Source organism: Mya arenaria, chromosome 14 (assembly GCF_026914265.1).
Source record: "Mya arenaria isolate MELC-2E11 chromosome 14, ASM2691426v1".
NCBI lineage: Eukaryota > Metazoa > Mollusca > Bivalvia > Myida > Myidae > Mya > Mya arenaria.
This window is the reverse complement of record NC_069135.1, coordinates 5721761-5744124: the sequence shown is the minus strand read 5'-3', so window position 1 is coordinate 5744124 and position 22364 is coordinate 5721761. Positions and strand designations below refer to the sequence as shown.

The 22364-nt window shown below is 37.4% G+C and overlaps 1 protein-coding gene across 3 annotated transcripts in view; it reads right to left on the bottom strand.

Annotated features, from left to right (window-relative positions):
- LOC128217926 (uncharacterized) overlaps positions 1-21293 on the bottom strand; it is a 48390-nt gene extending 27097 nt beyond the window's left edge. For all 3 annotated transcript variants that reach the window (XR_008258294.1, XM_052925386.1, XM_052925388.1), the window contains exons 1-2: positions 20871-21293; positions 2280-2409 (exon numbers count right to left, since the gene is read on the bottom strand). Coding sequence is in view for 2 of the 3 variants with exons in the window: in XM_052925386.1 (XP_052781346.1) it covers positions 2280-2409; positions 20871-20897 (157 nt within the window). In the remaining variant the exon portion in view is untranslated. The remainder of the gene's footprint in view (positions 1-2279; positions 2410-20870) is intronic.
- Positions 21294-22364: the final 1071 nt, after the last annotated feature.

Sequence of the window (22364 nt, the reverse complement as noted above, 5' to 3'; positions counted from 1 at the left end):
TTTATTATTGTCAGTGTTGCAAATTAAGTTGAAAGTTTTAAAAAGGTTTGAATGAGTGATTAAAAGGAAAGGTCATTGATATGACAGTGCCATTGTACATAGCTTGTTGAATTAAACAATACTTACGAATGACAGAGGGCTTTTGAAGTTTGATTCTGATTTGTCAACCATTAACTTTCGGAGGGCTCCCAAAAGTTATATGTGAGACGAAACTGACTTTATACTATTATCTTCAGCACAGTCTAGACAATGCTCTAATGTGCAAAATATTCAATTAGGCCTTTACTAGGGACAATAGCATCTCAGTGTCTAACTGGTTTAATCTCTGCCTGGAATTTGGAACTTGCTCCAAATGTTTGTTATTACCATATTAACAGATTTATGTCAATACCATTTATGACCAACAGTTTTGCACTTCCACACAAAAAACACCACGGGTGATGAACAGACATTGGTCTCGTGGCCACAAAAATTAATGCAAACGCCGAGGCGATGTTTTACAGTAGTCACATCAATAAGGGTATGCTTTTTTTGCACAATGTCTCTGTAAAAGACAAAGAGTATAGCTGGATTAATGTGATTTCTATCAAATATATCCTTGGGATTTGCATTTGTGCTCAAATAACCAAAGTTTGTTTAACACCTGTGTCCACTAAGACAATACCTCTTCTCTTTAAAAAAACAACAGCCCTGGGCCCCTTTTGAATAAGATATCTTAGAATTTTGTAAAAATTGTGCTGCTTACGGGCGCTTGAGATCAGCTGAAAGTTATGGCAGATCTAGTTACACCTAAAAAATTGTGATCTCGACCCAATTAATCTTAATTGAAATGAGGGGGGGGGCCTCAGCCCCAGTTTATGAATGGATCTTAGTCCTAACCGACATGTATAAACTCTTCAACCTGAAGTCTGTCACAGATGGCAGCAAGCTGATTTCTTTCAATTTCTTCACCATATTTTAAACTTTAAAAATGGTAAAAATCCCATTTACACAAATATATATGTAAATAATGAGACTGAAATAATTTTACTTTCCAACTAGGATCTTTACTGACCCAAAACCTGCAAAGTGTCATATTGCACAGATGAGACTGAGAATAAATTGAAGAGCCTTAAAGGGACTAGACACCAGATGAAACCATTGGAAAAAATAAATAAAATAGTTAAAAACAGACACAAAATTTATATTGCTGACTGTACAACCCAACGAATCTTACTTCCTGATGTACCGTAAACGAATGGGTATTAGACACACTTTTTCCCCTCAGATTTCGATGTAAAAATAAATGCCTGCGTCTAATAACGAGTAACAAGCTTTTGAACTTTTTTCTGAGGTCGATTTCAGGCAGAGCGTTAGTTTAGACTTATGTAGCAAGGGATGTTACTCGCGACATATCGATCGAGTATATACGGGTTAAAACAGCAGTTGAAGATCGGGATACGTTTTTTTTCTCAGATTTTTCATGGACTTTTTGCCTGCATCTTATACCCCCTATCGTCTTATACCCAGTCATTTATGGTATCCAATAACTTACGAAACTATCTTTTGCAGTTTTGGGGCATTTTTCCAATTCATAATTTACTGGGTCTGTCTACCATGTAAATCGAAGTAACTTTAAAAATAGCATCGGTATATTAATTTGCACTCATCATTGACTTTCACATGCTAAATATTAAAATAGAATAAATATTGAATATTTCCCTATAAACTGGTAAACCACTATGTGTTATTTTAAAACGGGTAAATTAAGCTAAGACAGCCACAAAATATTCCTTTAATTATGTAAAATGATGTACCGGTATTATCTGCATCATACTAGGGTAAGCTCATATTGACAATTCTTTGACAATTTTGCGACCATCATTCTGTTGTCTAGTCCGTTTAAGCATATAACCATTGAAGTCCAAGGCTATATCAAACTGATTCAATTTAGCCTCCTGGGTAGGTATATGGGAAGAAAATAGATTTAATTTACTACTGTAAGTAATGGGGTTGGTAGGTAATGTATATATCATGTTTACAACCTGTTTTCATTGATAAAACGCAAACACTACCAGGGAAATGTTTCATTGTTCATCGGAAATGGAAAATAGCCGCCATTTTGGTACAATATAGAGATTAGTGACCAAATATTGAAATATATATATTCACAATTTGATTGATCAATGTTTATCCAATAATAACTTGTTGACCAATGAAATTGTGTGAATCAACAAACTAACCAAAATTAACATGTGGAAAACTTATTGCGGCTGTTCTGTTTTCAATTTTGTGCCTACCATTTATGGAAATATTAGCTGTAATGCTGGAGTAGGCGGCTCCCTGTATGGGCTGGGGGCTGTTGGCCAGAACCATGAATACGTTTGCCGACTGCTGCACCCGGATACAGTCAAAGTGGAACATTACCGACTGAAATAGAAACCATCAAGTCAAAGACGAAGATAAAGCCCCAATGGTCAATATCTCAAACTTATTTTTCCACATAACAGAATAGTATGATTCAAATATGATGTATTTTTCCATTTTTAAAAAGTGCATTCTTCTTACATATGTTTTATCAATATTTTTAAGAAATATAGTGTTAGAGCAAAAAATATACTTGATCAATTTCAGAAACATTATGAGTTGCTCTAAATTGTTTTATGAATATTTAATGATGATATTTAAACATCACATAACACTCTCATAATCTATGGGAGATTTTGCTTTAATATAAGATTAGCATAAAAGATATTCTACTTTGCTGTTATGTGATAATATGAGTTAAGATTAAGAATTGAGTTAAGTATTTTGTGATATTGGGGCCCGAGATTTATTTCTAAGCCTACACTAACAACATTGTTTTTTTTACAGATGTTGCTATGCACCGCAAAATTTCCTAACCATGGACCCTATCCTTTTATTCTTCATAATACAATACGATATAAGCATAATTCCCACACCTTTCATTTCTATAATTTCTCACGCGCCCCCCTGCGTCGGGTCAACGCTATATGCACCGTTGCAAAGTGTTAATCAATGGTTTTAAGGTAGCTGTTTTTAATTTTCTGAAGTCTATTTTTTCATTCCTGTCTATTATATATTTTACTAAACAGATTTATCAAACTTGTACAAATTTGACCAGTAATCTACATATCACTTTGTTCATTACTCAAATTGTGGTTTGATCCCTAAAAAATTATGCTTTACAACAGAGAAAGTTTCAGACGCTATTGTCACCATATTCGCATTAATCTAAATTTCAAATGCCCTGGTTAAACTTGTGTGAATGTGATAAAAAATATATTGAAAACTGAGTAGCGTATAATTAAATGATAGTTATTATTGGTGGTTAAAAGTGGCTAGTGACTTTTAAGGGAATCTTTAACATGAAAACGAGGCAAGATGCCTTCAACCATGCACTAGTTCACAGGCATGTTTGACCCCAGTCACTTTCCATCATGATTTCCATAAATCTTTAGAAACATACATGACAAATCACATTTAAACAAACACTTTGCACAATGATTTCTTTCTATATGAAAACTAATTTCAATTTTGTTGCTACTGGTGCAAACACTTCCTAATACCCCGTTCACACTGATCCCCTGCTTCTACCATGCTCAAAACTTGGCACCTAATCATGACCAATCATGGTATCATTGTGGCAAATCGAGAGAGGGTCTTCATGAATGTGGTAGGGTCCCAGTAGAATGGGGAAGATTGTGAAGCTCCATGAGCATGGCTAAAATGAATCAGGGTTAAAGCGTTGTAAAGACGTAGTAAGATCAGTATATTAACCATAGAAGCATTGTGGAAGCATCGTTTCAAGATCTTCATTATCGTTATAACATCGTAGTGCAATCGGCGAATAATTGAACTATGTTAATACACCCTGACATCATGCCTTCCAATCTTAACTCACTGACCAGTCTATCGTAATGATGAAACTGAAGCCTTCTTTCTACTGCTAGCCATGGTTGGACCCAGTATCTTCTTTCACACCTTTTTTTCTCCTCCGAATTATGTTTTCCATCTGATATTAGACTAGCATCTGCTCTTGCTGAAGGATAACAAGTTGTACCAATTCTGGCCTGTGAATTTTTCAACGTTTTTGATAGAACTGAAAAGCTGTTTGAAATCCCTCAATATATACATATGCATCGATTCAAATCGTGCAATGATTGTGGAGAGAACATAGTGTGGTCGGCAAGAGCACGGTGACAACATGGACTAGTCTACTAGGTCTGTCTACCAATGTAGTATGGTCGTGTACATCGTTGTGACAACATAGTAGAGTACAGCGGTACAGGATCAGTGATGGTTGCGATGAAACATGGTACAAGCATGAAAGTAACATATCAGAAACGCTGTGGACGTGGTAAAATCGTAGTACAAGCGTAGATAAGGCAATCAGCGGATGATACTCTTCAATTTTCAAGATTTTGACGCCGTTCTCGCCACAATCTGATAAGTTCTTCAGGTCTGGATGAGCGGCATGAGCGTGGTGAAATTGTAGCACTGTGTGAACGGGGCATAAAGGAGTGAAAGCCTTTTTGCAGGAATATTTTAGTATCCATTTACTTATTTCCAAAAATGCTAGAACAAACACTAAATATTTCAGCCACCTATAATCAAGTGTGGGTTATGAAATTGTTTAAGCCATTCTGCAGCACAGTACAATTTACTATCTTCTTTTTGTACCTGCAGCACCTGTAAATACCTGCATATAGCAATAACCATCATGGCATGTTTTAGGAAGTCATAAAATTATGCAGTAGCTGACAAGATGGTACGCATATCACCACGTCAGCTACTGCAGAATATATCCCCGACCTTTACTGCGATGACCCAATCTCTCCCGCAAAGGCAAAATGTTTTCTGCAAAAAACATGCAGTTGGTAGCCTTTACTCAGAACATTTTCATGAAAAGGTTTGGGGGTTTTTTCTCTTATTTTAACAAATGTGACTTTTCACCTAAAGAACACAATTTTCAAGATTCTCTCCATACACCTATGATTGGGCTTCAATAAAGCGGTCAAACACATATCAGGGGTACTAAGAACACATCCTTTTGCTTCTCAACCCACGCAAGTGATGTGGGTTAGAGCCCAAGTAGGGACTCATGCTCTAGGCCTCTCGACAGGGAAGGAAACAAGGCCGAGAGTGATGCATATCAGTTTACAGCTGTTATCACATTTGAGCAAAAATAAAACAGTATGAAACACTTACAACATGTTGCTTTTCAAATTAGAACAGGACATTTAATCCATTAATAACTTTGTAATTTTCAAGATGACCATGCTTTATTACAGAGATTTTCATATTTATTATCAATGCTCTTCCTCACCTTAAACTTTCAGTTTCATCTGTGGTTTCGCCTTTCTTTATGACGTGACTTAATAACTGGGCAGGAAGAAATTGATACACATATATATCATGAAGATGCCATTTAAATACAGAATATAAAAGCATGTGATCCCGGTATCATCGCTACATAATATCAAATAGCATCTTCTTTGTCCTACCATTAAAAACTGCTTTCTAATTTTACGAAGGTCAACAAAAAATAATATCCTCTCATGTTATAGAGGTATTTTAAACGATAACATCTTACTTTTGCAATATATGAGCCTTTAATGAACATTCTGCTCTTATTAAAGGAAATCGAGGCCAAACAAAAACAAACTTTTGTTTCAATGTACTGCAATTCATGGGCATTTTAAACACATGCATTTTATAGTCGAAATTTGTAGCGTACATAGATTTATTTAAACAGGTTAAGAGGTTCAATTCCAATTGCAAACAAATTTATCAAGTTCTGACTTAGATTAAAACACATTTACACCAGGAAGGGAGCCATGTTGTAGAACTGAAGTGATCGTGTCGTGCTGATAGGTGCTATACCTCTATACCGTATTTCCCCACCTATAAGGCAATCCGCTTATAAGATGATCCCCTAACATTGCCCTTGAAATCTGGTGTTTTTTGTATAGACTCGTTTATAAGATGGGGCGATACTAAAGCAAATCCAGCACTTCAATTTCTACTAGTCTGTGATAATGTTCAAGCTAAACAGTCAATTAACAACTAAATTTGTTGAATTGCTTGAAGAAAATCACTGAATTCCATTTCAACTGTGAGCTCTCTAATGTGGAGGTAGGTTAATAACAAAACAAGGTAACCATTTAAGGATTTATTTTACATATCTTATTTCCAAACACCCGAAGGTTCATTCACCTTTAATGAATTCAAATATTTTGGCCATTATTTGAAGGTTCTCAGAGGATGATTATTGATTATTATTTTTCCAATTGAATATGGCATTTTCTAACCAGCAAAGACGCCATTGTGGGAGTAAATTGGGATCATAGGGTATTTGACTGACCGATTTATATACAAACCATTGCCACGCGCCTTAGATCTCTACACCGCTCTTTCACTGACGTCACAAATTGTACCTTTGATCTGCGGTCGACACATTCCAATACATGTGTCAATAAGTTAAAATTTAGCAGTTATTTGTTTGAATTGCAGTCAATGGGACTTACATTAGGGGAAAAGAATAATGTTGGATAATGAAAATAATATATGATAATGAAATGTGTATTCAAACCTGCCACTTAGCCTGTCTATACGCAAAGCCTACTCGTAAGAAAAAGCAAGATTACATGCACTTGCCCATTAGTAGATATCGAGTGTTCATTGAGCGAAACAAAGCAGAATGATTGTCGCCTAAATCTGATGGTTGTGATCATGTCACTTTGATTGGGGTGTCATCAACAGACAATAAATCGGTCAGTCGAATGCCGTATGTTGAATATTACTGATTCTGACTTATCTTTTTTTGAATTTCTTACAGCCTCACTTATATAAGACGAGCTTCCTACTTTAAGGTATTAGCCATGTAATACAACTCGGGAAACATCGGGTAACATCGACATATATTGCCACTCGCCGTAACAGATCGCGACGAACATCGGGCGTATTCGGCCTGTACCGGATGTTGCTATTTTTAGAAACAGAAGGTATTTCCCGGCTATTCATAGGTCAATAATGGAATTTCTACATCGTAGGATTTGGAAACATTGTGATGTTTTTCTCATGCATATACGTTTAAAATAAATAAACACTAAAAGAACACGCTGACAGTTGATTACGATACATCTAACAATTTGAGTCATTACAGTTAAACATGGATTATAAGTGAAATATACGCGTAAGAGAAGATTTTCTCTCGAAAAAACGAACTGTCAACAATCGGCATGGAACTGGGATATTCGTATCAAAGGGCTCTGAGTGTAAGTATCCTTGAGCAGTTTTGTACGTTGATGTGTTCAAAAACGTATGTTTTTTAATTTATCTTTGGAATTCTTAAATCATTTTTATTAGCTAAAAGTTTAGACAGCATGTTCATATTTTACATGTACTTCTGTACATGTTACATATTTTTATATGTACTTATGTACATAACTTATGTTTAAGATATAATATGAGTATGTTATCTTTAAATTGATTGTTTTATCTTAGAAAAATATTAGACTTAAAATTTTGTTTAAAAATGATGTGTTTTGGTACGTGACCTATTTCTAACATACCACAATACATGTACATACCCGTTATTTGTTTACAAAATGCATATTTTCAAAATTAACCTGTGAAAAAGGTTGTATATGGTTTGGGGCTTGAAGCCGCATCTGCTAGGACACTATTGACATTCATTGGCTTGGTGTAGGTCTCGTTAAAACCCCATACTGTTGTGAATCATTATCAACCATATGCACAACAACTACACATTTGTGCCTACCAACCCTTACTCTTGGCTAAAACAGATATTAGTGCAGAATGTATAATACTTGTGCATTTGTATTTTACGGTGGTAGTTTCTGCTGGTTGATAATCAGAAGTCTAATTTCTTCCAGGCAGGAAAATGACTGAATATTACTTAGTCAACAACACTGGGTTATGAAGAATTCCAGCCTGCATTAAATACTATGTTGGATCCTTGAGAGCGGATTTGACAGCCATGTCCATCCACAAGGCAGTCGCATCTGATCGAGATGATGTGAGTATTTCATATAAAACATATTTGACTTGGTTTTTGTTTTTATAAACCTACTGTATTCAATAATCAAGTGGTGGTGGTGGTGGTGATGATGGTGGTCAAGTGGTGGTGGTGGTGGTGATGATGGTGGTGGTGGTGGTGGTGGTGGCGGCGGCGGCGGCGGCGACGACGACGACGACGACGACGACGACGACGACGAGGATGATGATGATGATGATGATGATGATGAATTTTATTGATAAATTTAATAATTTTCTTTATATATATACTTGTATGTATCAGCTTGTTGTTGTTTTTTCAAAATAATGTCGAGAAATATTAAACTGTTTATATTTTATTTTGTATATGTATGGCAGTATAGTTAGAAAGGCTTTAAAGTACAACTTTTTTCCTTTACAGAATTAAACATTCTTGATGGGTAAAGTACCTGAAGGTGCATGAAAACCAAATCAGCATTGACTCAGCATTGAGTAGTTATCATCTGTGCACACACTACAAGTACAAAGCATGGAAACAGACCAAACTTCAAATGTTGAAGAGTGAAGAATTACTGTGAAAAAAACTAATTGTTAGAATACCAATGACAAAATAAAACAGATATACATCAAATTACCCACAAAGATTGTTTACATGAGAACTTTCACTCTGATATTTTTGGAGGGGCGAGCCCACTTAGTGTTCTTGTTTCTTCACATATTTTAGTTTAAAAGTACACTCATTTGTTTTAAACTCTGTATTCTGAGTTAGTATCATAAGTAAAATTCATTTATTTGAAAGAGTACATTTTATGAATAAGTCCAATTAAGCTTTATAATTTTTTACAAGAAAAAGGTTGATTTTTAAGCATTTTATTAGCTATAAAAATGTATGGTAACATGACATTATGTATATTTTCTTCAAAACTGGACGGTAAACTATCATAAATTGTCTTTTAAATTGTTCAATAGACATCATAGATAATATCTAAAATGATTTCAGCAGCTTGCCTTATAGTTAACTATTTTTTATGAATTTTATAAAACTGCTATATATTTTCAAACATCGAAAAACTGCTCTTTTCCGAAGAATCATAAGATCAATCAAAATGATTTTTTTCCATGTGTATCAATAATGTGTTCGTTTGAACTTTAGTTTTCTGTTAACTGAAGTTTATTTTACCAGAAACTGTTGTGTTTATTTCATAATCTCTGATAATGCGAAAAAAATTCAAATATAGACAAAATATTTACTTGTCGCTCTTTGTAGCCCTTGGAGTTTGAGGGTGGGTGTAATGAAACATAAATAACTTTTTTAATTCACGGTAAAAAATCTTCAAAATTTGGATGAAAGTCCCATAGTGTACCGTGATTATAACTATGTTGTCAGTTAAAGCTTTTAAAAAAGTGTGTATTACGCGGCTAATACCTTAAGGTTAAATTCAGGACCCAATTTCCCCATCTTACTGGCGGGGAAAGACGGTAATTTAAATAATGGTTCAGGAATTTTAACCACACATTATTGGTAAAGACCAAAAAATTGGACATCCTATAAGTTTATGGAATATATATATAGGTGCTCTCCAGCCTGGTTAGGCCAGAGTTTTTATATCTTTAGATTTACGGGAGCGCCGTACCTAAATATTGCAAAACCCAAATAAAAATAAAATTCATTTTCGTAGTTTTATTTTTATTTTTTCCGACGAACGTTGCTCCAATGTTAAGAAAAAAATAAAATTAGTGTTCTATAACCCATATCTCAGAACCAACTGGTGTACCAATTGTCATTCATTATCGGTCTTTTTACTGCACAAACCACGTAAACCAGTCGGAAATACGCGGGGAAACAGAACAGGTACCCGTAACCATAACAATGTCCTGTCAAAAGTGAAAGTACTTTTTGTCATACCCATTATTTCTCACAATTTCTGCAGCTATATATAAATGTTTTACTACAAAAACGTTCCGATGTTTATGTTTCATTATTTAAATCAAACCGTGGTGAACTTAGAGCGTGTTTATTGTGATTTTTTGTAGATTCAGTATGTTGTTCGCGTTTCGTGGAATTATTGCGAAACTTCAAGTCAAAATAAGGAGACAGAAATTCGTGGGTTGTATTGTCTATTAAAAGTCGTTGGCGCACGTCGTATATTAACAAGGATGAATTGGATTACAGCGCAAAAATGTATAGCTTCTGACAAACACAAACTGCAAAATGATATCTTGTTCATCATAGTCAAAATGGATATTTTTTCTGAATTTGACTCTGAGGAGCATTGAACACGCTGCTTCACGTTCACATATTTGAAGAGAAAAACACAAGGTATCGTGATATTCGTAGTTGTTAATTAGTTTAATAATGATTTAGAATTTAAATCGTTATAGAATACTGAAAATGATGTAATAATAACATAGTGTGTGTTTCCGATAAAACAGAAATCAATCTGAACATAAGATATCTGGCAGTCAGTGCAAGAAGTCAAACTTATCCGTTGCTTATTGCCAACGGGCATAGCTGGAATTAGAAGGATATTTTTCAGGACTGATTCTAAAATCAGTTCTTAGACCTGGTTTTTTGAAACATATAACACTTGTAAAATTTATCTTAATGCTCCCGAATTTTCTTTGGTGAAGTACATAAATGTAGATTTTGACTGTCTGTGTATCCGTAAGCCCTGTCAAACTTTGAAGTGAAGAGGAATTTCCATCAGGGCTTCTACTTTTTTTGGTTATATTTTCTATATAAAAACCACATCATGGTAAATTGTCACGGTGCTATTTCGTTAAAGACAGAAAAACACATTTGACCTCCTTATTATACTGTGTCTGAAACTGTGTTCAATGTTTGATAACTTCACAATGGAAAGGATATGCTTATATTGTGGGCAAAAGGTTAGAATTGGCCATTTAAACTTCTTTATTACACAGAGTTTAATAAAATCCATGGGTTGATAATATATGGACCTCATATGCATAGATGCATTCAAACAAATATATACAATTAATTTCAATGAGCGCTTGAACTCACAGTGTTGAGGTCAATATTTTCAGTCATTAAAGGGATCTTTTGATTATGCTTTTGAAACTTTATGGTGATCTATCACCCTTTTTTCAGCCTATGAAATAGCTGACACAAGTAAGGTGTGTTTTGTCTTCATGATATAAGAAGATTTAAAAAATAAAAAAAATCGGAGAAAAATCCGTTTTATTTTTATTTATTTCTCCTTTGGGACATTTTATGCATTTTATTTTTATTTTTATTTCCTCCTCCTTACCTAACTTTTTGAAAAATCTCCCGTAAATCTAAAGATAAAAAAACTCTGGCCTTAGGTTACAGACACATTAAAATAATACCCCATATGACAGCTACCAGTTCTCCTATTTGACTCAACCACATGTTGTTTCTGGTTGAACACTGGGAGGAAAATGACAAATTTCTCAGACATATTTTGTGAATGGGAGAAAAAGGTTTCCACAGGCAATCATGCCGGCCTGATGAAATATTGTCAGTTAACAGACAAATAAATCTCAGCACTTCTTACAAGCAAATAGAAGTGTGGCATGCAAAATACCAGATGTACGTCAGGGATTCCGTCATCAACATTAAAGTCCTGTGTAAACTTAGAACAAGGGAGATTTCAATGCAAGACATCAAAGATGCAGCTTTATAGGTTTAAGTGTGAATATATATTTTTATCATAGTTTGAATGAGGGTTAAAATATATTTAAACATTCTAATTAGTGATGGAAATAAGCAGGGCCAATGACATGAATTGATGAATAACATATCAAACCAAGAGAGCGCCATATTGTCACAAACATTATTAAGATTACTCTGCCCTATGGCAGCCAATTAGCCATTTCACAGTCAATGTCTGCGAATATTTTTTAAAGATATCTTGAAAATATTTTATACATGTAAGGTTGATATCTAGGTGTGTAATTGCTTTGGGTCTTCAAAGGCCTTCCCTCGCCTTATAATTGGTGTGGTAAGGTTGGCGTACCTAATTCAGTTATCCTAGCATGCAGAAAACCACAGATGTGTACCCTGTGTCTCTATTCCGTCAGGTTGCTTCTGATAAGGGCACAATATAAACAAGAAAAAAGTTGATGCATAGCATCAAGTCGGCGCAATGAAATTAGAAGAAAAACGTGCATGCAGATAACCAAAAATAGTTATTATTTCAATGATAATATTTGTTTTTATGTTGAGGGTACATTATTGCTTGAAGGACATTATGGTTAATATTATAATATTGTTACAATAGTTTAAGCCCGGAATTATAGATATTCTGGGGGTTTTCCCAAGCTAATCCTCCGGTTAAAACTAAATTATAACAAAAATATACATACGTTTCTTCGGAAGAAATATGGTCTAGAACATAGATTTCAATAACATGAAATTCACCTTTTATTTGTACCGGCATGTTATGTTAATTCCTTGCTTTATATTTGTATATTTTTTTGTAACACATTTCACTCATATGAGTATATAGAACGGGGATAAAAAATAATATACATCAAGAGGGAAATATCTGGAGTTCATTCTTTCGAATGACATTTTCAAAACAAACAATTAAGCTCAAGGTTAAATTTTCAAAACTCAGCATTTTTGCTGTCACCAAGGGAGATTACTGTGTAGGAGGTTTACAAACATAATGGATATTGTACTAGTACCGTGTAACCTTCATCTATTGATATCAATCGGAACACCTCGGCCTGTATCTATCTCGGAGATGGCCGAGGTGTTATGATTGAGTTGGTATTTAAAATTAAAGTTTTCAAAATGATAAGCAGGGCTATTATAATTTAAGGTTTCATTATCAATTAAAGAGTAAAGTTTTATAAAAAATACAAAAACTTCATATTTTATCACTAAAATTCTGGGCGCCGACTAATGAAAAGGAAGCGAATAAGTTAGTAGATTATAGTCATGAACATGACGATTGTTATATATAAACTTTTCACAGTTGTCAAAAGTATTATTTAAGTATTTTTGTCCTACTATTTAAATGGATTATCTTTTGTTGAGGGAATTGTTTTCAGAAATAGCATTAAGAATATTCATAGCATGCATCAAAACTAATTGGTAAATGATTTTTTTAAAACTGTTTTATTGTAATATCTTTTGATACAGGGTGCAGTTTGAACACTGGTTTTAAATGTATTTGAACACGATTTTGATTACGAAAACATCAATGTTGAACACATTCTGTGTTCTAACGCCTAAAACTTTGACTTTGAACATGTTCAAGTGTTCTAAATCTGTAAAATGCAATTTGAAAGTATCTAATTATAATTATGTAAAACTCTTGGGACGTCTTTGGTTGCTTATTCCCAGGATAGAATCAAGACGAGTCAGAACCATGGCCACTTGTTTATGAAGCAGAATAGCTTAAAGAGTGAACCTCTGCAACTTGCTATTGTAGCATAATTTCTGGAATAGTAAACCATGACTGCCACTTGTTTATTGTAGCATAATTTCTGGAATAGTGAACCATGACTGCCACTTGTTTATTGTAGCAGAATTTCTGGAAGAGTGAGCCACTGCCATTTCTTATTGCAACAGAATAGCTGGAAGAGTGAGCCACTGCCACTTGTTTATTGTAGCAGAACAGCTGGAAGAGTTAACCATCCCTGAGACTTGTTAATGTAGCAGAATAGATGGAAGAGTGAACCACTCGCACTTGTAAATGTAATGTAGCGGAATAGCTGGAAGAGTGAACCACTCCGACCTGTTAATGTAGCAGAATAGCTGGAAGAGTGAACCACTCCGACCTGTTAATGTAGCAGAATAGCTGGAAGAGTGAACCACTCCGACCTGTTAATGTAGCAGAATAGCTGGAATAGTGAACCACTCTGAACCACTCCGACCTGTTAATGTAGCAGAATAGCTGGAAGAGTGAACCACTCCGACCTGTTAATGTAGCAGAACAGCTGGAAGAGTGAACCACTCCGACCTGTTAATGTAGCAGAATAGCTGGAAGAGTGAACCACTCCGACCTGTTAATGTAGCAGAATAGCTGGAATAGTGAACCACTCTGACCTGTTAATGTAGCAGTATAGCTGGAAGAGTGAACCACTCCGACCTGTTAATGTAGCAGTATAGCTGGAAGAGTGAACCACTCCGACCTGTTAATGTAGCAGAATAGCTGGAAGAGTGAACCACTCTGACCTGTTAATGTAGCAGTATAGCTGGAAGAGTGAACCACTCCGACCTGTTAATGTAGCAGTATAGCTGGAAGAGTGAACCACTCCGACCTGTTAATGTAGCAGAATAGCTGGAAGAGTGAACCACTCCGACCTGTTAATGTAGCAGAATAGCTGGAAGACTGAACCACTCCAACCTGTTAATGTAGCAGAATAGCTGGAAGAGTAAACTACTCCGACCTGTAAATGTAGCAGAATAGCTGAAAGGGTGAACCACTCCGACCTGTTAATGTAGCAGTAAAGCTGGAAGAGTGAACCACTCTGACCTGTTATTGTAGCAGAATAGCTGGAAGAGTGAACCACTCCGACCCAACCTGTTAATGAAGCAGAATGGAAGAGTAAACCACTCCCACTGGTTATTGTAGCAGAATAGCTGGGAGAGTGAACCACTCCCACTTGTTAATGTAGCAGAAAAGATGGAAGAGTGACCCATTGTCACTTGTTATTGTAGCAGAACAGCTAGAGGAGTGAACCACTCCAACTTGATAATGTAGCTGAAGGGCTGGAAAAGTTAACCACTCCCACTTGTAAATGTAGCCAAATCGATGGAAAATTGAACCACTGCCACTGGTTAATGTAGCAGAATAGCTGGAAGAGTTAACCACTCCCACTTGTTAATGTAGCAGAATCGATGAAAGAGTTAACCACTTTCACTAGTAAATATATCAGAATATATGGAGGAGTGAACCACAGCAACTGGTTAATGTAGCAGAATAGCTGGAAGAGTTAACCACTGCCATTGATTAATGTAGCAGACCCTGGAAGAGTGAACAACTCCCACTTGTTTATGTAGCAGAATAGCTGGAAGAGTTAACCACTGCCACTTGTTAATGTAGCAGAATAGCTGGAAGAGTGAACAACTGCCACTTGGTAATGTAGCAGAACAGCTGGAAGAGTGAACTACTGCCACTTGTTAATGTAGCAGAATGGCTGGAAGAGTGAACTATTGCCACTTGGTAATGTAGCAGAACAGCTGGAAGAGTGAACCACTCCCACTTGTTTATGTAGCAGAATAGCTGGAAGAGTGAACTACTGCCACTTGTTAATGTAGCAGAATAGCTGGAAGAGTGAACTACTGCCACTTGGTAATGTAGCAGAACAGCTGGAAGAGTGAACCACTCCCACTTGTTAATGTAGCAGTGTAGCAGGATAGCTGGAAGAGTTTACCACTCCCGCTTGTTTATGTAGCAGAATAGCTGGAAGAGTTAACCACTGCCACTTAATAATGTAGCAGAATAGCTGGAAGAGTAAACCACTCCCACTTGTTAATGTAGCAGAATAGCTGGAAGAGTCAACTACTCCCACTTGTTAATGTAGCAGAACAGCTGGAAGAGTCAACCACTCCCACTTGTTAATGTAGCAGAATAGCTGGAAGAGTGAACTACTGCCACTTGTTAATGTAGCAGAATAGCTGGAAGAGTGAACTACTGCCACTTGGTAATGTAGCAGAACAGCTGGAAGAGTGAACCACTCCCACTTGTTAATGTAGCAGAACAGCTGGAAGAGTGAACAACTCCCGCTTGTTAATGTAGCAGAATAGCTGGAAGAGTCAACTACTCCCACTTGTTAATGTAGCAGAACAGCTGGAAGAGTCAACCACTCCCACTTGTTAATGTAGCAGTGTAGCTGGAAGAGTGAACCACTCCCACTTGTTAATGTAGCAGTGTAGCAGAATAGCTGGAAGAGTTAACCACTGCCACTTGTTAATGTAGCAGAATAGCTGGAAGAGTGAACCACACCTACTTGTTAATGTAGCAGTGTAGCAGAATAGCTGGAAGAGTTAACCACTGCCACTTGTTAATGTAGCAGAACAGCTGGAAGAGTAAACTACTGCCACTTGTTAATGTAGCAGAATAGCTGGAAGAGTGAACAACTCCCGCTTGTTAATGTATCAGAATAGCTGGAAGAGTGAACTACTGCCACTTGTTAATGTAGCAGAATAGCTGGAAGAGTGAACAACTGCCACTTGTTAATGTAGCAGAATAGCTGGAAGAGTGAACAACTGCCACTTGTTAATGTAGCAGAATAGCTGGAAGAGTGAACAACTCCCGCTTGTTAATGTAGCAGAATAGCTGGAAGAGTGAACAACTCCCGCTTGTTAATGTAGCAGAATAGCTGGAAGAGTTAACCACTGCCACTTGTTAATGTAGCAGAATAGCTGGAAGAGTGAACAACTGCCACTTGTTAATGTAGCAGAATAGCTGGAAGAGTGAACAACTCCAGCTTGTTAATGTAGCAGAATAGCTGGAAGAGTGAACAACTCCCGCTTGTTAATGTAGCAGAACAGCTGGAAGAGTGAACAACTGCCACTTGTTAATGTAGCAGAATAGCTGGAAGAGTGAACAACTCCCGCTTGTTAATGTAGCAGAATAGCTGGAAGAGTGAACAACTGCCACTTGTTAATGTAGCAGAATAGCTGGAAGAGTGAACTACTGCCACTTCTTAATGTAGCAGAACAGCTGGAAGAGTGAACCACTCCCACTTGTTTATGTAGCAGAATAGCTGGAAGAGTGAACTACTGCCACTTGGTAATGTAGCAGAACAGCTGGAAGAGTGAATCACTCCCACTTGTTAATGTAGCAGTGTAGCAGGATAGCTGGAAGAGTTTACCACTCCCACTTGTTTATGTAGCAGGATAGCTGGAAGAGTGAACCAATGCCACTTGGTAATGTAGCAGTGTAGCAGGATAGCTGGAAGAGTTTACCACTCCCACTTGTTTATGTAGCAGGATAGCTGGAAGAGTGAACCACTCCCACTTGCTCATTTATCAGAATAGCTGGAAGAGTGAACCACTCCCACTTGTTCATGTAGCAGATCAGCTGGAAGAGTGAACCACTCCCACTTCTTTATTTAGCAGAATAGCTGGAAGAGTAAACCACCTCCACTGGTTAATGTAGCAGAATAGCTGGAAGAGTGAACCACTCCCACTTGTTAATGTAGCAGAACAGCTGGAAGAGTGAACTACTGCCACTTGTTAATGTAGCAGAATGGTTGGAAGAGTCAACCACACCCACTTGTTAATGTAGCAGAACAGCTGGAAGAGTGAACAACTCCCGCTTGTTAATGTAGCAGAACAGCTGGAAGAGTGAACTACTGCCACTTGTTAATGTAGCAGAATGGTTGGAAGAGTCAACCACACCCACTTGTTAATGTAGCAGAACAGCTGGAAGAGTGAACCACTCCCACTTGTTCATGTAGCAGAACAGCTGGAAGAGTGAACCACTCCCACTTGTTAATGTAGCAGAACAGCTGGAAGAGTGAACCACTCCCACTTGTTCATGTAGCAGAATAGCTGGAAGAGTGAACTACTGCCACTTGTTAATGTAGCAGAACAGCTGGAAGAGTGAACAACTCCCACTTGTTAATGTAGCAGAACAGCTGGAAGAGTGAACTACTCCCACTTGTTATTGTAGCAGAATAGCTGGAAGAGTGAACCACTCCCACTTGTTCATGTAGCAGAACAGCTGGAAGAGTGAACCACTCCCACTTGTTCATGTAGCAGAATAGCTGGAAGAGTGAACCACTCCCACTTGTTAATGTAGCAGAACAGCTGGAAGAGTCAACCACTCCCACTTGTTCATGTAGCAGAATAGCTGGAAGAGTCAACCACACCCACTTGTTAATGTAGCAGAATAGCTGGAAGAGTGAACCACTCCCACTTGTTCATGTAGCAGAATAGCTGGAAGAGTTAACCACTCCCACTTGTTAATGTAGCAGAACAGCTGGAAGAGTGAACCACTCCCACTTGTTCATGTAGCAGAATAGCTGGAAGAGTGAACCACTCCCACTTGTTAATGTAGCAGAATAGCTGGAAGAGTGAACCACTCCCACTTGTTAATGTAGCAGAACAGCTGGAAGAGTGAACCACTCCCACTTGTTCATGTAGCAGAACAGCTGGAAGAGTGAACCACTCCCACTTGTTAATGTAGCAGAACAGCTGGAAGAGTGAACCACTCCCACTTGTTCATGTAGCAGAACAGCTGGAAGAGTGAACCACTCCCACTTGTTCATGTAGCAGAACAGCTGGAAGAGTGAACTACTGCCACTTGTTAATGTAGCAGAATGGCTGGAAGAGTGAACCACTCCCACTTGTTAATGTAGCAGAATAGCTGGAAGAGTGAACAACTCCCGCTTGTTTATGTAGCAGAACAGCTGGAAGAGTGAACCACTCCCACTAGCAGAACAGCTGGAAGAGTGAACCACTCCCACTTGTTAATGTAGCAGAATAGCTGGAAGAGTGAACTACTGCCACTTGTTAATGTAGCAGAATGGTTGGAAGAGTCAACCACACCCACTTGTTAATGTAGCAGAATAGCTGGAAGAGTGAACTACTGCCACTTGTTAATGTAGCAGAACAGCTGGAAGAGTGAACAACACCCACTTGTTAATGTAGCAGAATAGCTGGAAGAGTGAACAACTCCCGCTTGTTTATGTAGCAGAACAGCTGGAAGAGTGAACAACACCCACTTGTTAATGTAGCAGAATAGCTGGAAGAGTGAACAACACCCACTTGTTAATGTAGCAGAACAGCTGGAAGAGTGAACAACTCCCGCTTGTTTATGTAGCAGAATAGCTGGAAGAGTCAACCACACCCACTTGTTAATGTAGCAGAATAGCTGGAAGAGTGAACCACTCCCACTTGTTCATGTAGCAGAATAGCTGGAAGAGTGAACCACTCCCACTTGTTAATGTAGCAGAACAGCTGGAAGAGTGAACTACTCCCACTTGTTCATGTAGCAGAATAGCTGGAAGAGTGAACCACTCCCACTTGTTAATGTAGCAGAATAGCTGGAAGAGTGAACCACTCCCACTTGTTAATGTAGCAGAACAGCTGGAAGAGTGAACCACTCCCACTTGTTAATGTAGCAGAACAGCTGGAAGAGTGAACCACTCCCACTTGTTCATGTAGCAGAACAGCTGGAAGAGTGAACTACTGCCACTTGTTAATGTAGCAGAATAGCTGGAAGAGTGAACAACTCCCGCTTGTTAATGTAGCAGAACAGCTGGAAGAGTGAACAACTCCCGCTTGTTTATGTAGCAGAACAGCTGGAAGAGTGAACCACTCCCACTTGTTAATGTAGCAGAACAGCTGGAAGAGTGAACAACTCCCGCTTGTTTATGTAGCAGAATAGCTGGAAGAGTTAACCACTCCCACTTGTTAATGTAGCAGAACAGCTAAAAGAGTGAACAACTCCCGCTTGTTTATGTAGCAGAACAGCTGGAAGAGTGAACAACTCCCGCTTGTTAATGTAGCAGAACAGCTGGAAGAGTGAACAACTCCCGCTTGTTTATGTAGCAGAATGGTTTGAAGAGTGAACCACTCCCACTTGTTAATGTAGCAGAACAGCTGGAAGAGTGAACAACTCCCGCTTGTTTATGTAGCAGAACAGCTGGAAGAGTGAACAACTCCCGCTTGTTAATGTAGCAGAACAGCTGGAAGAGTGAACAACTCCCGCTTGTTTATGTAGCAGAATGGTTTGAAGAGTGAACCACTCCCACTTGTTATTGTAGCAGAAGAGTTGGAAGAGTAAACCACTGCTACTTATTAATGTAGCAGAATGGTTGGAAGAGTCAACCACACCCACTTGTTATTGTAGCAGAAGAGTTGGAAGAGTGAACAACTCCCGCTTGTTTATGTAGCAGAACAGCTGGAAGAGTGAACCACTCCCACTTGTTAATGTAGCAGAACAGCTGGAAGAGTGAACAACTCCCGCTTGTTTATGTAGCAGAATGGTTGGAAGAGTAAACCACTCCCACTTGTTATTGTAGCAGAACAGCTGGAAGAGTGAACAACTCCCGCTTGTTTATGTAGCAGAACAGCTGGAAGAGTGAACCACTCCCACTTGTTAATGTAGCAGAACAGCTGGAAGAGTGAACAACTCCCGCTTGTTTATGTAGCAGAATGGTTTGAAGAGTGAACCACTCCCACTTGTTATTGTAGCAGAAGAGTTGGAAGAGTAAACCACTGCTACTTATTAATGTAGCAGAATGGTTGGAAGAGTCAACCACACCCACTTGTTATTGTAGCAGAAGAGTTGGAAGAGTAAACCACTCCCACTTGTTTATGTAGCAGAATGGCTGGAAGAGTAAACCACTCCCACTTGTTAATGTAGCAGAATAGCTGGAAGAGTGAACCACTGCCACTTGTTATTGTAGCAGAATGATTGGAAGAGTAAACCACTCCCACTTGTTAATGTAGCAGAATAGCTGGAAGAGTGAACCGCTGCCACTTGTTATTGTAGCAGAATGGTTGGAAGAGTCAACCACACCCACTTGTTAATGTAGCAGAAGAGTTGGAAGAGTAAACCACTCCCACTTGTTAATGTAGCAGAATGGCTGGAAGAGTAAACCACTGCCACCTGTTATTGTAGCAGAACAGCTGGAAGAGTGAACCGCTGGCCAGTGTATTTAATACAGTCTCATATACCCGTCATTGATATAATTCTCTGACTTTGTTAACTATGACGTCCTTGCTTGATTGTTTTTCAGCAATGTCAAAGTGATGTAATTGTGATGCAAAAGTTTATCAAAGGTGTGATTTTCGATGTAAGATTATCAATCTTTTTTATGAGAAGAATCTAAAATAAATCATGTTGTTATTTTAATCGAATGAGCCTTCAAAAAACTAGGATATAACTTACTAAAACCAATACTGCACTTGTCTTCATGATGAGGAAGCTGTCTTCAGCCGGATTAAAGTGATGTATTTTATATTTCAGCAAAAGTTTCCAGTACTGTCATCACCTGTTTCAATCCACATCCATTGTTTTTATCACATACAACAGCCAATGTCTCAGTTGAACAAATAATTCCATTCAGAAAGGACAATGTTCTTTAAACTTCCAATTATTAAACCATATTTCATAAAGGTATTTGATCGTATGTCAAACCTTCTTCATTTCGTTCATTCTTGTCTCAGACATTTAAACATATTAAAAACTTATTTAATCACACTAAAACTAAATTTCACATCCGTGATATATTTTATCCAAAGGTTGAGCATCCCTTCTAGAAAACGTACGAAAAGTAGATCACAGTTTGAACAAACACATTGTAATCATGGAACTGCATCCTGTATTAATGTGTCATCTTTCACATAATGGTCAGGTGACAGCGGTTATTTACTATTGAAATATTTCAAATTATCTCTCAGGTATCCGTTTTAAACATCGTTTATTGTATATTTCAGACAGGCTATCATAGTTAACTGATAACTTGCACTGTATTTCAAAATTTAATAAAAGTAGCTACTAAAATAACAATAGCTTGATATGCATATTGCCACAATCAAATTTTTTACTTTGCAACATAGAAATAGGAAAATAACTGATGCACGTTCAAATTTATTTTTGAAATGGCATGAACTAAAACACAAACAAAATCTGGAATTCTCCAAACATTCAGTATAATAGCATAATGAATTTCTTGCTCCAGCCATATAAGAAGTTTTGTTATACTCATTTTTTTTAAATTATATTTGTCACTTGTTTAAAGTCTCAGAGACTTTTCTAGTGAGATTTGTTGTATAGTTTTTACTGTATCATTGTATATTATATATATGTGTTGTTGATGGTGCACAATGTACATTAGTCAGAAATAAACCATGCGTCTGTCCGTCTCTTCTTCTGTCCATACTTTTAACCTGTACTTAAGCAGACATGTTGATGCTGATATGTCCCGTAGATGGGCCCTATTTCTCAAACAATCTGAAATCCCTAATAACATGATCAAGCTAAGCATGCTGTTTTTGTGTTTGTAAAATGTGTGCAATGTTCTGAAAGTATCTTAGTAAGAAAATTATCTTTATAATAAACATAATTAACTTTAAGAAAATTGTCTTTATAATAAACAGGGCTTCTAAAAGTTTGGAACCTCAATTGGTCTGGACCCGGAGACAACCCCCCCCCCCCCCATCCCCCCAAAAAATAATTCCCCCCCCCTTAAAAAAAGACCTGTTCATAAGTCCGATTATATAGAAATGTCACACATTTTTCGCGACGTATAGTCTGTCAATATTTTTTCGCGATGTGGCAATTCGTAAGAGGGCTCTAGAACCATTATAGCCGATTTAGATAGTCATTGATACAAGCTTAATTTAAATGAGATTCTCATCGAGTTCTGCAGCGTTTCTAACA